The sequence below is a fragment of the Eptesicus fuscus genome, chromosome 2 (assembly GCF_027574615.1).
Source record: "Eptesicus fuscus isolate TK198812 chromosome 2, DD_ASM_mEF_20220401, whole genome shotgun sequence".
In the NCBI taxonomy this organism is placed as follows: domain Eukaryota; kingdom Metazoa; phylum Chordata; class Mammalia; order Chiroptera; family Vespertilionidae; genus Eptesicus; species Eptesicus fuscus.
This window is the reverse complement of record NC_072474.1, coordinates 70,634,534-70,653,037: the sequence shown is the minus strand read 5'-3', so window position 1 is coordinate 70,653,037 and position 18,504 is coordinate 70,634,534. Positions and strand designations below refer to the sequence as shown.

Here is an 18,504-nt window from a genome sequence, read left to right as displayed (position 1 = left end):
ATATGGTCTGCTCTTCCTCAACTACCTGTAAATTTCCCGTTCTCATTTCTGAAATCTAATAGCCCATCCCCCTCCTTTCTCTGTGTCCAAAATGTCATAAATACCTAATGTTGCCTTGCTGTCTTTGGAATTTTTATGCTTATGTGAATACAATGCAATGATATCACAAGAATTCCACCCCTATTAGCAACCCAGGAAGATGAGGATAGCTCCCTCTGTTAACATTTTGTGTTTTATGTTGTCTTAATCAGGTCCTTGATTACTTAAGAAAATAATTGTTTCAATCCTAAGAGCTAAAGGTTTACTAGCCTATATTTTTGTTTGATACGTTGGGTAAATTTTTCATAATGATATATGATCTTTTTGGTCAAGTATGTTTGACAATCTTCCCAGAGTTAAAAAAGAAAAAAGACCTTTTCTTAACCTGGAAATGGCTTTGGGTTATACCAATGGGTCCCTGGAATACCTCAAAGATTTGATTTTTCTCTCCTCATAGAAGATATATTTTATTCTAATTAGGCCTATGTGATATGCTAAAATTGCATGGGAAGCTTTGACAAATAAAGAAATAATAATTATGTTGCATTAGTATACATATATTATTACTAAAATAAATTTTCTAGAGATTATATCAAATCTCCAGAGTCTAAATTTCAGATATATTTGCAACTCCAATAATGTTACCATGGTTAGCTAGTTATTAAAAGGAAGAAAGCCAGGGAAGTAAAAAATTGTTAAGCAAAGTCAGATGGGGACACTGAGATTGTTGACTCCAACAGGAAGCTCCAAAGGAATTAACACCCCTCTCTGCCCTCCTCCAGTACCGGATTGTGTTTGGGGGGTGGAGCAAGGAGAGATAAGGACATGTGCAAAAAAGTCCAAATGGCAAGCCAACTGATGCAGGGGAAGGTATTTAACTACAGAGGACTTTCAGTTTAACCTGGGAAGATCTTTGGCTAGGGGCTGGACTCCAATGCAAGCCTACAAAATCTTGGGAAGCTAATTGGTTATTTTGAAAAAGCTCTTGGTCATAATGTCAGGAAAAAAATAATTCTCTCTCTCTCTCCTTCTCTCTCTCTCCTCTCTCTCTCTCTCTCTCTCTCTTCTCTCTCTCTCTCTCTCTCTCTCTCTCTCTCTCTCTCTTTCTGTCTCTCTCTCTTTCTATTCCCCACTCTGTGACCCACACTCTTCCCATTCATTCATGTTATTTCCCACCTGATAGCAGGAGTCTATGTGGCTTTAGTGGCAACTTGGGGCCTGCAGCAGACTGCACGGGCTCCAAAGGACTATGAAACAGAAACTCTGGGCACTGGCATTTGCCTTGTTGCAGACATGGTTGTACTTTTTCCATGGCAGGACAAAGATGAGACTTTGGGAAACCAGGGGGAAAACTTTTTTGATATTATATCACAAATGAACCATGTGTGTGGGTCCTTGGAATTCTTTCCTCATGATCTCATGGAAGAGCCTAATTTCCATCACCAACATTCTAATTGTTATGTTCAAATGTTATCTATGTATATAAATGCCTAAGCCACCGATACAACGGAACAACCAGAACGATCAGATGACTGGTTGCTATGACGTGCACTAACCACCAGGGGGCAGATGCTCAACGCAGGAGCTGCCCCATGGTGGTCAGTGTGCTCCCACAGTGAGAGCACCACTTAGCCAGAAGCCGGGCTCATGACTGGCAAGCGCAGTGGCGAGAGAGCAGCAAGAATGCCAAGTGCAGAGCCGGGCAGCGCCCAGCCTGGCTTGGGCTCCTCCCCAGCCACCTGCCACTTCATGCACTGCTACATCCCTTGGGGGATGTCCGACTGCTGGTTTAGGCCTGATCCCCTGGATCTCTGGCCTGCAGGGATTGGGTCTCAACTGGTAGTCAGACATCCCCCGAGGGGTCCTGTATTGCAAGAGGGTGCAGGGCAGGCTGAGGACTCCCTCCTGCCCCTCCCCCCTGTCGTGCACAAATTTATGCGTGGGGCCTCTAGTATGTTACAGAAAGAAAAAAGGCAAAGTTCTTTGTCAGTGGCGTTATAATCAAATCTATAACCGTGTCATTTTAAGTTTTATCATTTGCAGTCATTGTTTTAACTTTGATGCTTTTGCAAATATTTTTCATTTTCAGAAAGATACAGGTAACTGGTTTATTTTAAAGTACAGCTTACTGAGAATACATTTTCAGATCACACCTTAAAACTGGATGAAGATTTATAGAACTCAAAGAAATTACTGTATTCATGGACATGCTGGCAAATGATCAAGATAAACAATAATTAATTATAGTAAACTGATTGAGCTGAGGATGATTATGCATTTTAAAACATTTTGCTTAAAATATTGCTGACTTTTTAAATCTTTTTGTTTTCCATATATTAGGAAACTTGTTTTTATTAGAATAATTTGGTAGATTATACCTTTGTAAGCAGTATTGAAGCATTTTTCTTTCTACCTCATCCCTCCAGAATTTGGAAACTCTTAATGAGTATTATTATTTTTCTGATAATATGATTATCTAATTAAATTCAATAAGAATCATTTCTCTTCATAACAGGAAACAATTGGAAACTGGTATTATCATCAAGGCTTGTCTAGAGAGCTTTAAGGAATTAAGATTGACTTTGGAAGCCAATACAATTTTCTTGAAAAACAGCCTGGTACCTTTCTTATATGGTTCACAGCAGGCTTTCCAGCTAAGAAACAAACACTGCTTTCCTGGGAGATGGCAAAAAAACAAGCAATCAAACAAAAAGCACCTCAAAACAATTTGTGGGATCTCAAGAACCCAAGGTACTCAACCAAATCTATAGGTATCACAGGCAGATATTGATGACAACTAGGTGGCTTGGCTTCTGAGCCTTGAGTTGTTAACTATAGTTCAATCTGGAAATTCCTTAAATTCCAGCAAAGCAGATTCTTAAAAGAGCCCATGTTATCAATTGCTATTCTCGTTGTATTTATACAAATAATCAGACCAAATTTATTAAAACTTGACCTATGCAGTAAATAAGATGGTCTTAATTTGGCTATTTTTGAGAAAAATAAGGGTCATATGAGAAAAGTTGTTTTTCAATAGAAACAATACTGTATGATGTGGGTATTAGAATCTAGCTAAGATAATTGTCTTTAAAGTTCTTTTTCATCTATAACCTGGACTAAATCATGTGGGATTTTTTCTACTTTTCTTAAATATTTGTTTACAACTCTCCAAACTAATGTTTTATTTTTCTCCCACCCTAGAATTACTGAGAACTAGGACTTTTTTTTTTCTTTCTGAGACTTGCAATTGCAAACTGCACCTAGACAATGCAACATAAACGTTAGAGAAATCGTTACAACAGCTCATGCTTAACCCATCTTAGTCACTGATGCTGTGTGAGCCACAGAGAGGCACCTGAGCACCTGATATCATCAGAGACATTCAACCGCAGATCAGGGGAATCTATCAGATTGCCTGCCTTCTTTCCAAAAGAAGCTTTAAGTCTTACATCCTGAAATCTTCTGGATGGACAGCCTTACAGACTCAGAAACTGGCTTATAATTTGCTGTGATCATTAACCTTTGTTTTATTTTGTTTTCATAGACACACCTCTTATGAAATATCAGATTGCTTGCTTATACAATGTAGGCCTCATGATGGGTGCCCATCTGTATCACTGCCTCCTGAAATGAGACTCAACTACTTAACTGAACTAATTTATCCTCAGGACTGAGTGACTGAATCAGTGAAATATGGAGCAATCTGCCAACTTCGCTTCTGGAATATGAAACTTATTTAAGGGAATGTGTACCTTTTTTCCTGAGTTGCCTAACAAGAATGTTCCTGCCACTTATGTTCTACTTTTCCTCAACTCCCTATAAATTGCCCATTCTCCCTTCTGAAATCTAAAACTCTATCTAGCACACTCTTTTTCATTTTTTCCTAAATGTCTTATATACCCAATGTTGCCTCATTGTCTTTGGAATTTTCATACTTATGTCAATTCCCCTTGAGCATGAACTGAAACTCAGATTTTCTCCTGTTAATCTGTCTATATTAATTTTATAAATAGCCCTGACAGAAGAACTTAGAAGATGGGAGGAAAAGTATTAATATTTTTTAGCCCCCACACTAGCGAAAAGGCACCTGCCTGAAGCACTCTTATTTATCAGACTTAATATAAATTAGGCTAAGGTGAGCATTCTAAGATCCCCTTCCTATAACCGGTTTCTCTGACTGAATCTTTTTTGCAGGTGATGAGGGAGGGTCAAAGTTCTTTCAGAGTTTTGTTTCTTAATGAAGAACTTAAAATCAACATCCCAATAAAGGCAGCTTCAGGATGACAAAACTTTGGTTCTCTTCAAGACACAACTCATTCTTTTTCAAATGACAGCTCAAAGACTAAAATATAATGAGTGACAGAATACTATGCCTTTTTTTTAACTTGAGAGGATTTGATTTGGATGTTAACACTGCAGTTAGTAACCCTCATGGCTGTGCTGGAAATTACGCTTTCTAAGTGCATCCATCCAAAGGCCCTGCACAGATAGATTTTTCTAAAAAGTTAGTTTTTAACCTCATAAATTAGTGGCAGTTTTAACTTTTGATTACATAAACCCCTGGCTCTCATAAACCAGTTTCATTATCTGTCAGATTTGTGCTCTAGCAAATATTTTTCTTGTTAAATGTACAGAGTTCCACTGTTGTGCAAAAGTTCCAGATAATACAAATGAACTAAAAATTATGCTTTTTATTTTTAATGCTTTAAAATAAATCTTTATTGTTGAAAGTATTACATATGTCCCCCCTCTTCCCCATTGCTCCCCCCAATATTGTTCTTGATATACTTAAGACAATACATTTAAGTCAAGTGCTTATAGAAAAAATATTTGTGATGAGAAAAATTCAAAACAAGCTGAAATCATGAGGCATGTTGAAAAAGAGTGATTGTCCATTAGGCCTCCTGCTTTGAACTTGAAAGTGAAGTGGTTGAGAACAGGCTTTTGACCACAAGTAGTGAACCAGTAGTAACCAGCAGCAGCAGCAAATCTACACATTCTAACACGTACTTAAATGTTTAATTAAAGGTCAGTGTTATTGCTGTAAAGCTGTGCATGATACCAAATATTATTGTTTCTTTGGAGAGAAAACCCCAAGGTAAGAAATTCTTAAAACATTCATTTTAATAATTTAAAAATTATTATACACATTTGAAAGAAAATTATCAGTCTCTTTTGCTACTTCAAAGAGAGAAGTATTAACTAGGTAAAATGGAGAACCCAATCAGAGGGTCAAATTAAAATTGTTTAAAAGATCCTTCAAAGTCAATATCAGAATCATTTTGGGCAGTAAATGGGGTACAACTGGAGAATCCTATATGCAACCCCTTATAGGTGAAGTCAAGCTGAAGATGTTTTTATAAAACTCAAATTTTAATATTAAACAAATGACAAAGATTGTGCTCATTTCAACATTACTTAACCTTAAAAATGGATGGAAACAGAGAATTTACCTGCGTATTATGTTATTAAATTTACAGATGATGTTAGTGATTAGATAAATTTGTGAATTGATTTATGGTATAACAACCAAATACTTTTTAAAGAGTATTTGGGGGGGGGTACCCTTAGTAATGCTTGGATAAAAAGGTGCAATGTTTACCATGAGTAAAACTTATGACACAAAATTTCTGATGAAAGAGCCAAGTACAAAGCCACTATGACTGTAGTTGGCCTCTCCTTATCTCAAAGAGTTTGCTTCATAATTTTCTCAGTGTGTCTGATGGGTTTGTATTGTTAACCTAAAAATAAAATAAAAGGCCAAAGTGAGAGACAACTAGCATTTACTTAAGATACAAAATAATAGCTATTTTGGAAGCACTGATTCAGACAGAAACCTAAATAGTGTTCGTATAAGGATATAAAGGTGAGGGGGTATTTGTGAGAAAGGGAAAGGGAATAATTACATAAATAGAAAAAATTATTTCTATAGGTATTAATAAATTAAGGAAGCAATTTCTATAGGTTTAGAAAAGCTAACATGGCCATGCTAATCCTATGGAATGCCTATAATTTTCAGTCTTGTAGTCATAATGTCTGCTTTTCTATTATTTTTGCAAACAGTTGTTTGGAACACAGTGCTGCTTTAGGGCCAGTCCAAAGGTTTTCCTAGTTTTAACTAGGAAATAGTTAAAAGTAGTTAAAACTATTTTTCCTAGTTTTAACATCCCAAAGTTTGAGGAGTAAGATGTGCACCATCGTTTCTCTGGGATGGCAGCTCAGACTCCATTTTGAAGTAGCTCATTTATATATATATATATATTTTTTTTACAGTATAAATGTTAATATTTATTAAAACAAAATAAAATAAAAATTACCATAGTTTGAATTTTTGTTTTAGTCAAATGTCTTATAAAATGAGAATAAATTAAGAAGTAATAGAATAAAAATACTTTAAAAACTTGTTCTATCTATAGGCTGGAATAGAGGAGCATAGGTGCTTAAACATTTTCCAACCTAAAATTGAATGATTGTTTTCTATATGAATATAATGATTAAAAAGTAATGATTTCACAACAATAATAAAAAACTAAAAAGTAAAACTTATTTAAATTTAAAAGTTGGCTTATTTAATAAGTAATATTTTTAGTCTCTTACTTATTTAATAAGTAATATATTTTAGACTCAGTTCTATTTTGAAGAACCTTTAAAACTTTGAATGTAAACATTTTCATGAATAATACATTTGATTGTGTGTAGTTTCAGCTATTTATTTTATGGGTTATTTCTACCATTTTCTAGTAATCAGAATACTTGAATTAAAAATTCTGGAATTTGGCCTGGTTGGTGTAACTCAGTTGTTGAGCATCGATACATGAACCAAGAGTTCACTAGTTCAGCCGAAACCGGTTTGGCTCAGTGGACTGAAAGGTCCCGGGTTCGATTCTGGTCAAGGGCATGTACCTTGGTTGTGGGCACATCCCCAGTAGGGGGTGTGCAGGAGGCAGCTGATTGATGTTTCTCTCTCATCAATGTTTCTAACTCTCTATCCCTCTCTCTTCCTCTCTGTAAAAAGTCAATAAAATATATTAAAAAAAAAAAAAAAAGAGTTCACTAGTTCAATTCCTTCCAGGTCGGGACACATAATTGTATCATTTTGTGCTTACATTTAACCTGGAAAATTATGTCAGTGTCAGAAATTGCTACTGGATGACTAAACTCAGGAGAAAGAAATGGATATAACTAAAAGGAGAATGATCCCAGAATCATAGCACAGAAGTTGAAGCTATAAAGGAAAGGAAGGGATAGGGTAGTTGGAATCTGTAACAGAAATAGGTGTTAGGGCCAAGGATGTTGAGATTTCATGAGCAAATGTTTAGAGCCCTGAGCTAGGAAAGCTCTGCTCTACTTATGAATTGAGATGGAAAATCTCCACCGGACACCCAAGATCACAGAGCAGATACTCTTGAATTTACAAGGGGATTATATCCAGATAAACCCATTGTTAATTTTAAAATACAATAAATTGAAAATGCATTTAACACAGCTAACCTTCTGAGTACCATAGCTTAGCTTTGTCTACCTTAAAAGTGCTCAGAATACTTACATTAGCTTGTAGTTGGGTAAAATCACCTAAAAACGAATACACTGTGGGGTATCACTGTTTACCCTCATGACTATATGACTGACTCGAACCTGCAGTTCACTGTGACTGCCCAGAATCACAAGACTGTAATATTGCATATTGTTAGCCTAGCAAAAGGTAAAAATTCAAAGTAGTTTCTACTGAATGAATGTTGCTTTTATACCATAATAAAGTAAAAAAAAATTTAAGTCAATTCATAAATTGGGGAGCATCTGTAGATAGAAAAAATACCCACCTTGGGCCGTGAAGAGAAACAGAATCAACTTCAAGAAATCAGAGCTTGAAGATATACTAAGCCAGGATACAGGGACCAGAAATCACATCACTCACATGGAAGGGGAAGCCTAAGCTGAGAAATAGAGTGTAAGACACAGAGAGAATCATTCAGAACCCATAGTCCTTGTTGCACCTAAGCAGGGGTAATCATAGCGCCTGATAGAGAGGTCTCCATAGCCAATGGTATGTGATGGCCTTTCATAGAACATTTTTCTCTGGAACTGATATGAGTTCCAGAAGGAAAGCATAGGCTTAGAGGAAATATTAAAGAAATAATGGCTCAGGACTTTCCAGAATTAAAGTAGGACAAGAATCTTCAAACTGGAGGTGTGTGCTTTTGAGACATGTGAGTTAAAAACAAGTTTACACCTAAACAAATTACAATGACACTGCAGGTCGTGAAGGGTTAAAAACTCTAAAAAGTGCTGGACCCAGGAAGGATGGAGTCTGTGGGTGGTGTCTCAGGGAGGGGCTCAGTCTCTCTCCTTGAGGCTCCAGTCCACTCTGGGCCTCCATCCCTCTGTTGGATCCCAGGTTTTCCACTTCACACTCAGGCTAGGCAAAATCCCAGGAAAATCAGCCCCAGCAGCAACCTTTCTTCTTTCACTTGCTCTAAACTTGCAGTTCAGAGCACTTTCCTGAAGACTGCGAGGGCTGGGAGGAAGAAGGTTCTAAATGTTGCCCCAGGTCAATTTTTACCTCTACTACTCAGTATTTATTCCTTTTTATCAACATATATCTCTGATTTCCTTCTTTATCATTTGTTACTTGCATGGCATTTTTCCTCCTGGCATCTTTTCTCATCTCCTTGAAGTATATTCATTGACAGTCACTTCAATGTTGGTTTAGAGATAATAAACTCTTAATCTTTTACAGAAATGGAAAATTATAAGTCCTACATTCTTTGATTTGGGCTTTGCTAGAAAATATAGTCATAGATTGTAAGCCTTAATTGGATTTGATAAGAAATCTTAAAAAGAATGAGAACACAATTACCACCAGTCCTTGGAAAGGTAGAGGGTCGGTTTAAAACAACCTAGGAGTGAGTCCAGCATTTGGATCTGTTTTTCCCTTGGGGTCCTTTGCCAATTCCAGAGGAAAAATGGAAAGGCTGAGCAGATCCCTTGATGGCTGCAAGGTATTTTGTGGACATAGATTTGAGTTCAAGTCCTACTATGATGGTGTGGGAAACACAACCCCCCTTGCTCTGAGTTGGAACTTAAAGGGCTGCACCTTAAGAGTAAGGGATAAGTCAGAAATAGACCCTTATAAGGACTGCAGTCCTTGAAATTAGGTTAATGAGATCCTAAAATTCCAAAACAGCTTCTCAGGCACACGAGAGAGGCAAAAGTGAATTAAAGGGGGCGGTGGAAGGGGGAAGATTAGATTATCCTAAGCACCAAATTAATTTGAAAATAATTTTCAAATGTTTTGTAAATAGATTTCAAAACAACTCTGCAAATACATAATTAGCACACAATTAAAAATGAAGAGACACACAAGAAAACAAGACTGTACAAATAAAAATTTGCAAAAACTACAGATAATACAAGAAGAGCCAGCCAGGCTCCGTATGTTGGAGCTCTCAGACCCAGACCTTACAATAATTTACTATTCCAAGGAGATGAATTACGATTGAAAATGATGGCAGAGAGCAACAAAGAAAGAGAAAGAAAAATATATGTAAATTTTGAAATGGCTCACACACACACGAGCCAGAATTATTTATTGTACATGTATACACACAAAGTTTACGGTAGTGGATTGCTTCTAAGGAGGAAAATGATGGGAATGAGGAGGGAATAGGATGGAACAAGGCATATTGTGTGGTGAGCATACTCAATTATTAGGATGTTGAATGTTTCCATCTAAGATTAGGGTATATCTTCCAGTTGGTTCAAGTATTCTTTTATCTCTCACTAGTGGACCGGTGCATGAAATTTGTGCACGGGAGGGGGGGTCCCTCAACCTGGCCTGCACCCTCTCCAATCTGGGATCCCTCTCACAATCCAGAACCACTGGCTCCTAAGCGCTCACCTGCCTGCCTGATGCCCCTAACTGCTCCCCTGCTGGCCTGATGGCCCTAAGTGCTCTCCCTTCCTTGTCTTATCCCCCTAACTGCCTATCTGCTCTCCCTTCCTGGCCTGATCCCCTTAATGGCTTATCTGCACTCCCCTCCTGGCCAAAACCCCCTAACTGCCTATGTGCTCTCCCTTCCTCTCCGCATCTTCAGACCCCGCCACAGGAGTGCTGAGAACTCTCCTCCGAGGCCCCGCCCCCATCCTGACACCCCCTTCTAGGACGGGTGGCTCTGTGGGCTTGTGCACCTCGACTAGGGGAGCCGCCCCCTGCAGCAGCCTCATTTCCCAGTGGCACAAGTCCCTGCCCTGTCCCCGCCCACCAGCTCCTGTGTATGTGCAGCCTGGTCGTGACTATGACACCGTTAGGACCAATTAGCATATTACCTCTTTATTATATAGACTAGAGGCCCAATGCACTAAATTCATGCATGGGGGTGTGTGTCCCTCAGCCCAGCCTGCATCCTTTCCAATCTGGGATCCCTCTCCAGGACTGCTGGCTCCCAACCGCTCACCTGCCTGCCTGCCTGCCTGCCTGATTGCTCCTAACCACTTCTGCCTGTCAGCCTGATCACCCACTAACCACTCCCCTGCCAGCCTGATCAATGCCTAACTGCTCCCCTGATGGCCCAATTGCCCCTAACTGCCCTCCCCTGCCGACCTGGTCACCCCTAACTGCCCTCCCCTGCCAGCTTGGTCTCCCCTAACTGTCCTCCCCTGCTGGCCTGATCATCCCTAACTGCCCTCCCTTGCCAGACTGATTGCCCCTAACTGCCCTCCCCCGCAGGCCTGATCACCCCTAACTGCCCTCCCTTTCAGGCCTGGTCCCTCCTAACTGCCCTCCCCTGTTGGTCATCTTGTGGTGGCCATCTTTGACCACATGGGGGTGGCCATCTTGTGTGCTGGAGTGATGGTCAATTTGCATATTACATCTTTATTAGATAGGACTAGAGGCCTGGTGCATGAAATTCGTGCATGGAGGGGGAGTTGTCCTTTATCGCAGCCTGCACCCTCTCCAATCTGGGACCTCTTGGGAGATGTCCCAGGGTTCGGGCCTAAACCAGCAGTCAGACATCCCTCTCACAATCTGGACTGCTTGCCTGATTGCCCCTAACCACTCTGCCTGCCAGCCTGATAGCCCCCTAACCGCTCTCCTGCTGGCCTGATTGACGCCTAACTGCTCCCCTGCCGGCATGATCATCCCCAACTTCCCTCCCCTGCCAGTCTGAAATCACCTCCAACTGCCCTCCCCTGCTGGCCCAATCATTTCCAACTGCCTTGCCCTGCAGGGCTGAGGGGACTGAGGGACTCCGGCTGGATGAAGCAGGGCTGAGGGGACTGGGGGACTGAGGCTGGATGAGGTTGGATGCTGCAGGGACTGGGTGAGGTGGGTCTGAGGGGACTGGGGAACTCCAGTTGGATGAGGTGGGGCTGAGGGGACTGGAGGACTCCAGATGGATGAGGCAAGGCTGAGGGGACTGGGGGACTGAGTCTGGATGAGGCAGGGCTGAGGGGACTGGGCGCCGCCATCTTGTGGCTGTGGGCATCACCATCTTGAGAGGGTGTGGCAGTCAATTAGCATATACCCTCTTTATTGGCTGTGGACGCTACCGTCTTGTGAGGGTGTGATGGTCAATTAGCATATTCCATCTTTATTAGATAGGATAATAGCATTTTAATATTTTGTTCATACAGATCTTGCTCATTTCTTGTTAAATTTATTTATAGGCATTAACAATCATTCTTGTGTTACTGTAAGTTGGATCTTTTGCCATTTTGTATTCTAACTGGTTGTTGATTCTATACAGCAAGGCCATCAATTTTTTTATATAAATTTTATTTGTATCCATTTTCCTAAAATATGCCTTTAATTGTAATAGTTTATGTAATTCTCTTGTGTTTTTAAGATATAAAATCATTTCTTTTGTAATAATACTTTAACTCCTGATATTCAAATATTTTTGCCTTTTACTAGTATTTCTTTCATCTAATGCTGACAATTATACTAGCTACTAATAATTTGAGTCATAACCAACTTTAGTGTAAATACATCTAGTGTTTTCCATCATCATGACATAGATTCTTGAGTTGATCTATGTATAATAAAAAAAACCTTTTATTTCTATTTTAAAGTGTTTTTAAAATCAGAAATGAATATTTAATGTTGTCAAAATAATTTTTAATATCTAGATGTTATTATGAGTTTGTCTTTTTTTTCTATTAATTTGCTGAATTAAATTAATAATTTTCCTCATGGTAAATCTTCTTTGCACTGTTAGTATTAATCACACCTGCTCTTGTTATATTGTTCTCTTAATGTGCTCTTGAATTTTATTTTCTGGGTTTTTCCCAAAAAAATTATTGTATCAAAATTCATATGTAAAATTAGTCTAAAGTTTTTATCTATGCTGTCTTTGTTGGATTTGAGTGTCAATATCATTCAGATTTAATCCTGTAACATGATGAGAAAAAGCTTGCATTCTAAAGCCAAATGGCCAGGTTCAAGCCATAGTTCTGCTACTTGCAATTATATGACCTTTGGCAAATTATTTAACCTTTCCATGCATTGGGTTTTTTTTTTGTTTGTTTGTTTTTTATGTAAAATGAATGTGAGGCATCTTCTACTTCTGGTTCTTTTTTACTTTCAGGATGTAGCTCTTCAAGTCCCAAATGAAAGGCTGTGGGTGTGGTAACAAGTACACTCTTTTTTTGGTAGAATCTAAATTCTAATTTTTGTCCCTGTATTTGTCCTAGTACCAATTCTAATATGTGTATGTGTGTTTGGAGGGAAGGGGGGACATTGGTTGGGTGTTCCCCACAGCAAGTAATTCTCGTATTACTAGTTCGTATTTATAATTCAACTCATCTCTGACACTATCTACCCAGAGATAGCATCAGATTTCACAGCTGAAGGGCTCAGTCCTACAAGACTGTCCCCCAACTCAAGCAACCGTCAGATGCCAGTAGCCAGTTGTAAGCCCAGGTTGTTAATCTGTGCTTCTAACCAACTGACTATAAAGCAGGGGTTCCGAGGTCCCCTCCTTGGGTTTGATTAATTTCCTAGAAGTCAGAACTCAGAGAAACATTTTACTTACTAGGTCACTGGCTTATTATTAAAGGATATCCTATATAATAAAAGGCTAATATGCAAATCGACCGAACAGCGGAACGACTGGTCACTATGATGTGCACTGACCATCTGGGGGCAGACGTTCAAGGCAGGAGCTGCCCCCTGGTGGTCAGTGTGCTCCCACAGGGGGAGCGCCGCTCAACCAGAAGCCAGGTTCATGGCTGGCAAGCGCAGCAGCGGTGGTGGGAGCCTCTCCTGCCTCCGTGGGACTAAGGATGTCTGATTGACGGCTTAGGCCTGCTCCCTGCGGACAGTTGTCAGTCGGACATCCCCTGAGGGCTCCCGGACTGTGAGAGGGTGCAGGCCAAGCTGAGGGCAACGGGCCTCTAGTATATACTATATGTGCTCTAGGAACAGCTAGATGGAAGATCCGAATGACTGAATATATATATTTATAAATCACAGCATCTCAGTCCCCATTGGAAGTCTGTCAGTAGTTCTGCTCAGCTTCTCATTCCTCATCTACTACTTTCTCCGCTGGGAATTCCCCAAAGGGAAAAAGCATCCCAACAGCTGGGCTCACACTCTCCCTGCCAGATGAAGATACCTGATTGCTAACTGCTTTGCTAGCTGTCTGATGCCTCGGATTAATGCCTTCTTTTGTTTTATTTTGCTCAAGTTTTTCTAAGTTTTCTCAGTAGAAAGGTTAATCCCAAATACCAGTCTCCTTACTTTTTGTCATTAATGTAATATTTAAATAAATTACTTTCTACTATGGTAGTTATTTTAATTTTGTTTATATCTATTTTTACTTGCTTTTCCTCAGTTCTGTCCTCAATGTTTCCTCTGTGTTTTAAGCAATATTTGTTGTCCTTTTTTGCTATTTAAAAGGTGTTCATTTATATAAAATGCTACCTTTCTTCTATATTTTTCTGAACTTTTGCGTGCCTCTGGTCATTCTGTTGCCTCATCACAGAGCCCTGAGATCTTCTATGTTATCTAAGAGAACTTTGGTTTTTATTCTAAGCAGTGCAAGTTTGTGTCAATGTGTTGTCATGGTTTTTATCTGCTCAGTCAAATGTAGTAGGTACTTAGATAGGACAGGTGCAGAGGGTCACCAGGGCGGAGATCCTCAGGTGCCTAGCAATGGGCAAACTGTAAGTCCCTGCATGATCCCTCCCTAAAGCATTAAACCCTAGATGATGACATCTAAGCTTCTTCTGTGTGTTAGCTCCAGGCCCAAAGAAGCAGCAAAATCAGACGAAGTGATGCCACAGCCAGCTGGACCAGCTGCCTTGACTAATAATTCCTGGTGCCGACCAGACACTGGAGACCACAAGGGGGGCACATCTGGAAAGCTGATGAATGTTCCATTGGGATTCATCCTTAAGGTCTCCAGATAAAAGTCTTTAACCCTTGGCTCTCTCTCTATGGAGCCTTTTCCCATCCCCTCCCCCAGGCAGGTTTTCCTTGCCTCTCTCTTTCTCCTAAGCTCCAAGGGCTCTTCCTTAGCCTTTGTAACTTGTTTCCTGAGCCCATTTCTTCTAGGCTCACTTCTTCTACCTCTGTGACTTTCTAGATAAACTTTCTCTTATAGTTTGAGTCTTCGCTCTGAATTCTTTGTTAGTCTGAACTCAAGCACGGAGGTTGCTGAACCAAGTTCTGGCCTAATCTGCCATTTTTTTTTCTTTTGTCCTTCTCTCCAGTCATAACTTTTATGATTGTTTTCATTAACAATAAACTCAATTATACAGTAAAAGAAATATGTATAATATAAATATGGCTTTAATACTGTTGTATGTAATATTCAATTTAAGGGAGCAAAAAGGCTTGGTGGTCAAAGACAAGTCTCTGATTCTTTACAACTAGGTTCAAATCCTGGGTCCTTGTGCTTTATTTATTTATTTATTTTTTATTTTTTACAGAGAAGAAGGGAGAGGGATAGAGAGTTAGAAACATCGATGAGAGAGAAACATAGATCAGCTGCCTCCTGCATGTCCCCCACTGGGGATGTGCCCACAGCCAAGGTACATGCCCTTGACCAGAATCGAACCAGGAACCCTTCAATCCACAGGCCAACGCTCTATCCACTGAGCCAAACCAGTTCGGGCAACTTTAGTTTGTGTGTGTGTGTGTTTTTCTTTCTTGTCTATAAAATAATAATACGTAAAAATAATAATAGTCACACCTTTGTCATAAGAGTTTGTAAGAATAAAATCTGTATTAGTTTGCTAGAGCTGACATTACAAAATACAACAGATTGGATAGCTTAAGCAACAAATTTATTTTATCATAGTTCTAGAGTCTGGGGTGTCGAAGATCAGGGTGTTAGAAAATTCGGTTTCTTCTGGTGCCTTTATCTGGGCTTACCTTCCTGCCATTTATTCATATGGTCTTGGCTTATATACATGCATATATCTGACATCTCCATGTTTCCAAATTTCCTCTTTTTATAAGGACTCCAGTTAGATTAAATTAACCCTAATGGTCTATTTTAATTTAAACACATGTTTAAAGATGCTGTCTCTTAATTCAGTCACATTCTGAGGTACTAAGGGTTAGGACTTCAACATAGGAATTCTGGAGGGACAAAATTAAGCCCATAAGAGAAATCATTATCCATCCTGTTTTAAATGATATTGTTTTTATCTTGAGAGTGCAAGATTATTCTCACTCAAACTAGTTAAATTGACACAGTTTAACCAGGTAAACAGATGGTAAAAAGTGGTTTAAAAGGTGAAAAAAAATAGTAGTTCTGTAAATATAAATAATTGTTTGGAAAATTTGTTATTTCTAACTAGAGGCCCGATGTACTGAGATTTGTGCAAGAATGGGCCTTCCTTCTCCTGGCTGCCGGCACCGCCTTTGCTCTGGCCTGCACTGCCTTTCTGCCTTCCCACGCTGCCCAGAGGCCCTGAGTGGCTGGGGTGGTGCAGAACACCTGCGTCATCATCGCCATCTTTGTTGGGTTAATTTGCATACTCACTCTTGATTGGATGGTGGGTGTTGCGAAGGTATGGTCAATTAGCATGTTTCTCTTTTATTAGTGTAGATACCAACAATAAAGTCACGTTGTCTGTGACTAATATTTAAATGAATAAATAATGTTAGGAGTATTTGCAGCAAATATTAATTGACCTGCAGTTTTATAGATAACTACAGAATTATAGATTACTAAATCTTTCAGGTTGCCTACAATGTTCTTATTGTTTATGGTGATAATTATAACTTTAAATCAATCAGATGTGTGCTTTCAAGAGCCCTCTGCTCTAAATTGTATTTAATCTTATTTAATAACTTAGCTGTATCCTTGTGTTGACTTCAAATGGTTTTTGTATTGAATGAGATATTAATCGATGTTAATTATATGTATAAACTCTTAGTAGTTGGCACATTGTAAATGTATCATAATTTTTAGCTTTTTTTAAATTAGGCTATGGAAATAGGACAAGCGTTGTCCTGGTCCTTATAGTGCTTATTACAAAAATAAATAATGAATATGTAATTTCAAGAAGTGTCAGGTGCTGAGGACAATATTTTGAGGCACAGTCTCAAGAGAAAAGATTTGTCTTGCAAACAAGTCTAACATTGGTAATTTAAATTGATACATAAATGAAATTACAAATTACTCTAAGTTAAAACCTTTAGGACTAATGATAAATAGTCAAACTTAAAATATTAGACACTTGAATGCCATGGGTTTATTGGGTTGCATTTGCCTTTTATCTGATCTTGGTCATTTTAAAAACAATAAAAACCTTGTATGGTTTATAGTTTCCAAGTTGCTAAATTTCATTTGGCTAAAGTTTACTGAACTCTTGCCATGAGCCAGACATAGTTCTAAATACTCGCTGCTTATCTAACCCACAACATTCTTAAGAGACAGTAGTACTTTTATTTTCATTTTATAAGTGGGGAGTTGGGGGGGACGGGGAACAGAGCACAGAAACGTTAAATAGCTTGCTCAAAGTCACACAGTCAGTAGATGGGATAGTCAGACCTTGAAACCAGGCAATCTGGCTCCAAGCCCATACTTTTAACCCTGCACCTTCTTCAACGCTGCTTTCACACATCATCCTGTTTAATGCCCAACCCATCCATTCGCCTAACGAACACTAATAAAGCACTGATTATGTTCCAGGTATTGAGCCAGGTGGTGGATGATAAGAAAACAAAAGTGCAAGACATGGGACTTGGTTCACCATCCAGAAAAGGACAGAAACTTAGAAAGTGTTCCTTGGCCTTTCCAGTGTGCCCTGGGGAAATGCGGTCCTCCCCCCTGTCCTTCCCTGAGCTACAGAAGAGGAGGATCTTCTGGGAAATTCTATACACCAGAGTTCTCCAGATTGTTCCATAGGATCTCAGGGGCAGCAAACCTTCCTTGCCTGAGGATCTGTACTTCACTTGAAAATTTTCTTAATTATTTTATTTTTCTCAGGCTTAAAACCAAGGAGAACCCCCCCCCCCCCCCCCCGCCCCCAACAGCAGTGTATTAGAAATACGAAGTGGGGGAAGGCGGAGAGGGAAATTTCACCTTCCCCACACCCTCCAATCCCAGACCTAAATGTTTTCTCACCAAAGCCGGAGTTACTGTCAAGCGAAGTCTCTGCATATGTATTAACCTAATTTGAGGTCCAGCCTAAACCAAGGGGATGTGACTTTTTTGCAAAAGACATCCTCAGACTGGGGCTCCGGTACCACTTTAAACACAGCGGCTTATTCTAAGGTACCCTGAGGCTGTGTAGTCAAAGTGTAAGTTAAACTGGGGTCAAGTGAAGCTAAGAAACAATGGGGGCAGAGTGCTGTGCCTGAAGGGTGAGATGGGCCCCCCAATGGAAGGAGTAATCACAAAGAGAATGATTGGCCATAAGAGGATTGAGGAGAGGACAGCAGGAGGAATGTGGCTCAGGGTCCATGACGGAACCTGTGCTTGGGCAGCAGTGAGGAGCTTAATTACAGGGACTATGCAGAAACAGAATGGTCTTTGGGAAGCAAAGGGGACATCAGGAAAGACTAGGGATTTCAATTGAAACAAACCTAATTTCAAATTCCAGTTCCATCACTGCTTGAACTTGGATGTGTTACTTAACACTCAGGTCCTCATCAGTTAATAGGGGATGTTTACATCGACTCAATGGATTGTTGTGAGGATTAAAAGAAGGAAGACGTGTAATGCACTTAGCTTAATGTTTCACACATAGTGAATATTCAATAAATACAAGTTGTCTTGTTCTTCTGCTTTTACTTATCTTGCCCTCACCCATCTCCATCCCAATCTTGATTCTTTTTTATTCTTTTTTTTTTTTTTTTGGTATTTTTATTGATTTTTAGAGAGAGAGGAAGGGATAGAGATAGATACATCAATGAGAGAGAAATATCAATGATCGGCTGCCTCCTGCATGCCCTGTACTGGGGATCCAGGACTGACCCAGAATCAAACCATGACCTCCTGGTTC

At 39.5% G+C, this 18,504-nt stretch overlaps 1 protein-coding gene across 3 annotated transcripts in view; it reads left to right on the top strand.

The window, feature by feature from the left end:
* EPGN (epithelial mitogen) overlaps window positions 1–14,478 on the top strand; it is a 29,696-nt gene extending 15,218 nt beyond the window's left edge. For 2 of the 3 annotated variants that reach the window (XM_054728352.1, XM_054728334.1), the window contains one exon: window positions 3,584–4,732. In XM_054728352.1, the coding sequence (XP_054584327.1) occupies window positions 3,584–3,713 (130 nt within the window). In that variant the 3' untranslated portion in view covers window positions 3,714–4,732. Of the gene's footprint in view, window positions 1–3,583; window positions 4,733–14,279 lie in introns of those variants that run through there. The other variant, XM_054728348.1, reaches the window with a different exon arrangement.
* The last annotated feature ends 4,026 nt before the right edge of the window (window positions 14,479–18,504 follow it).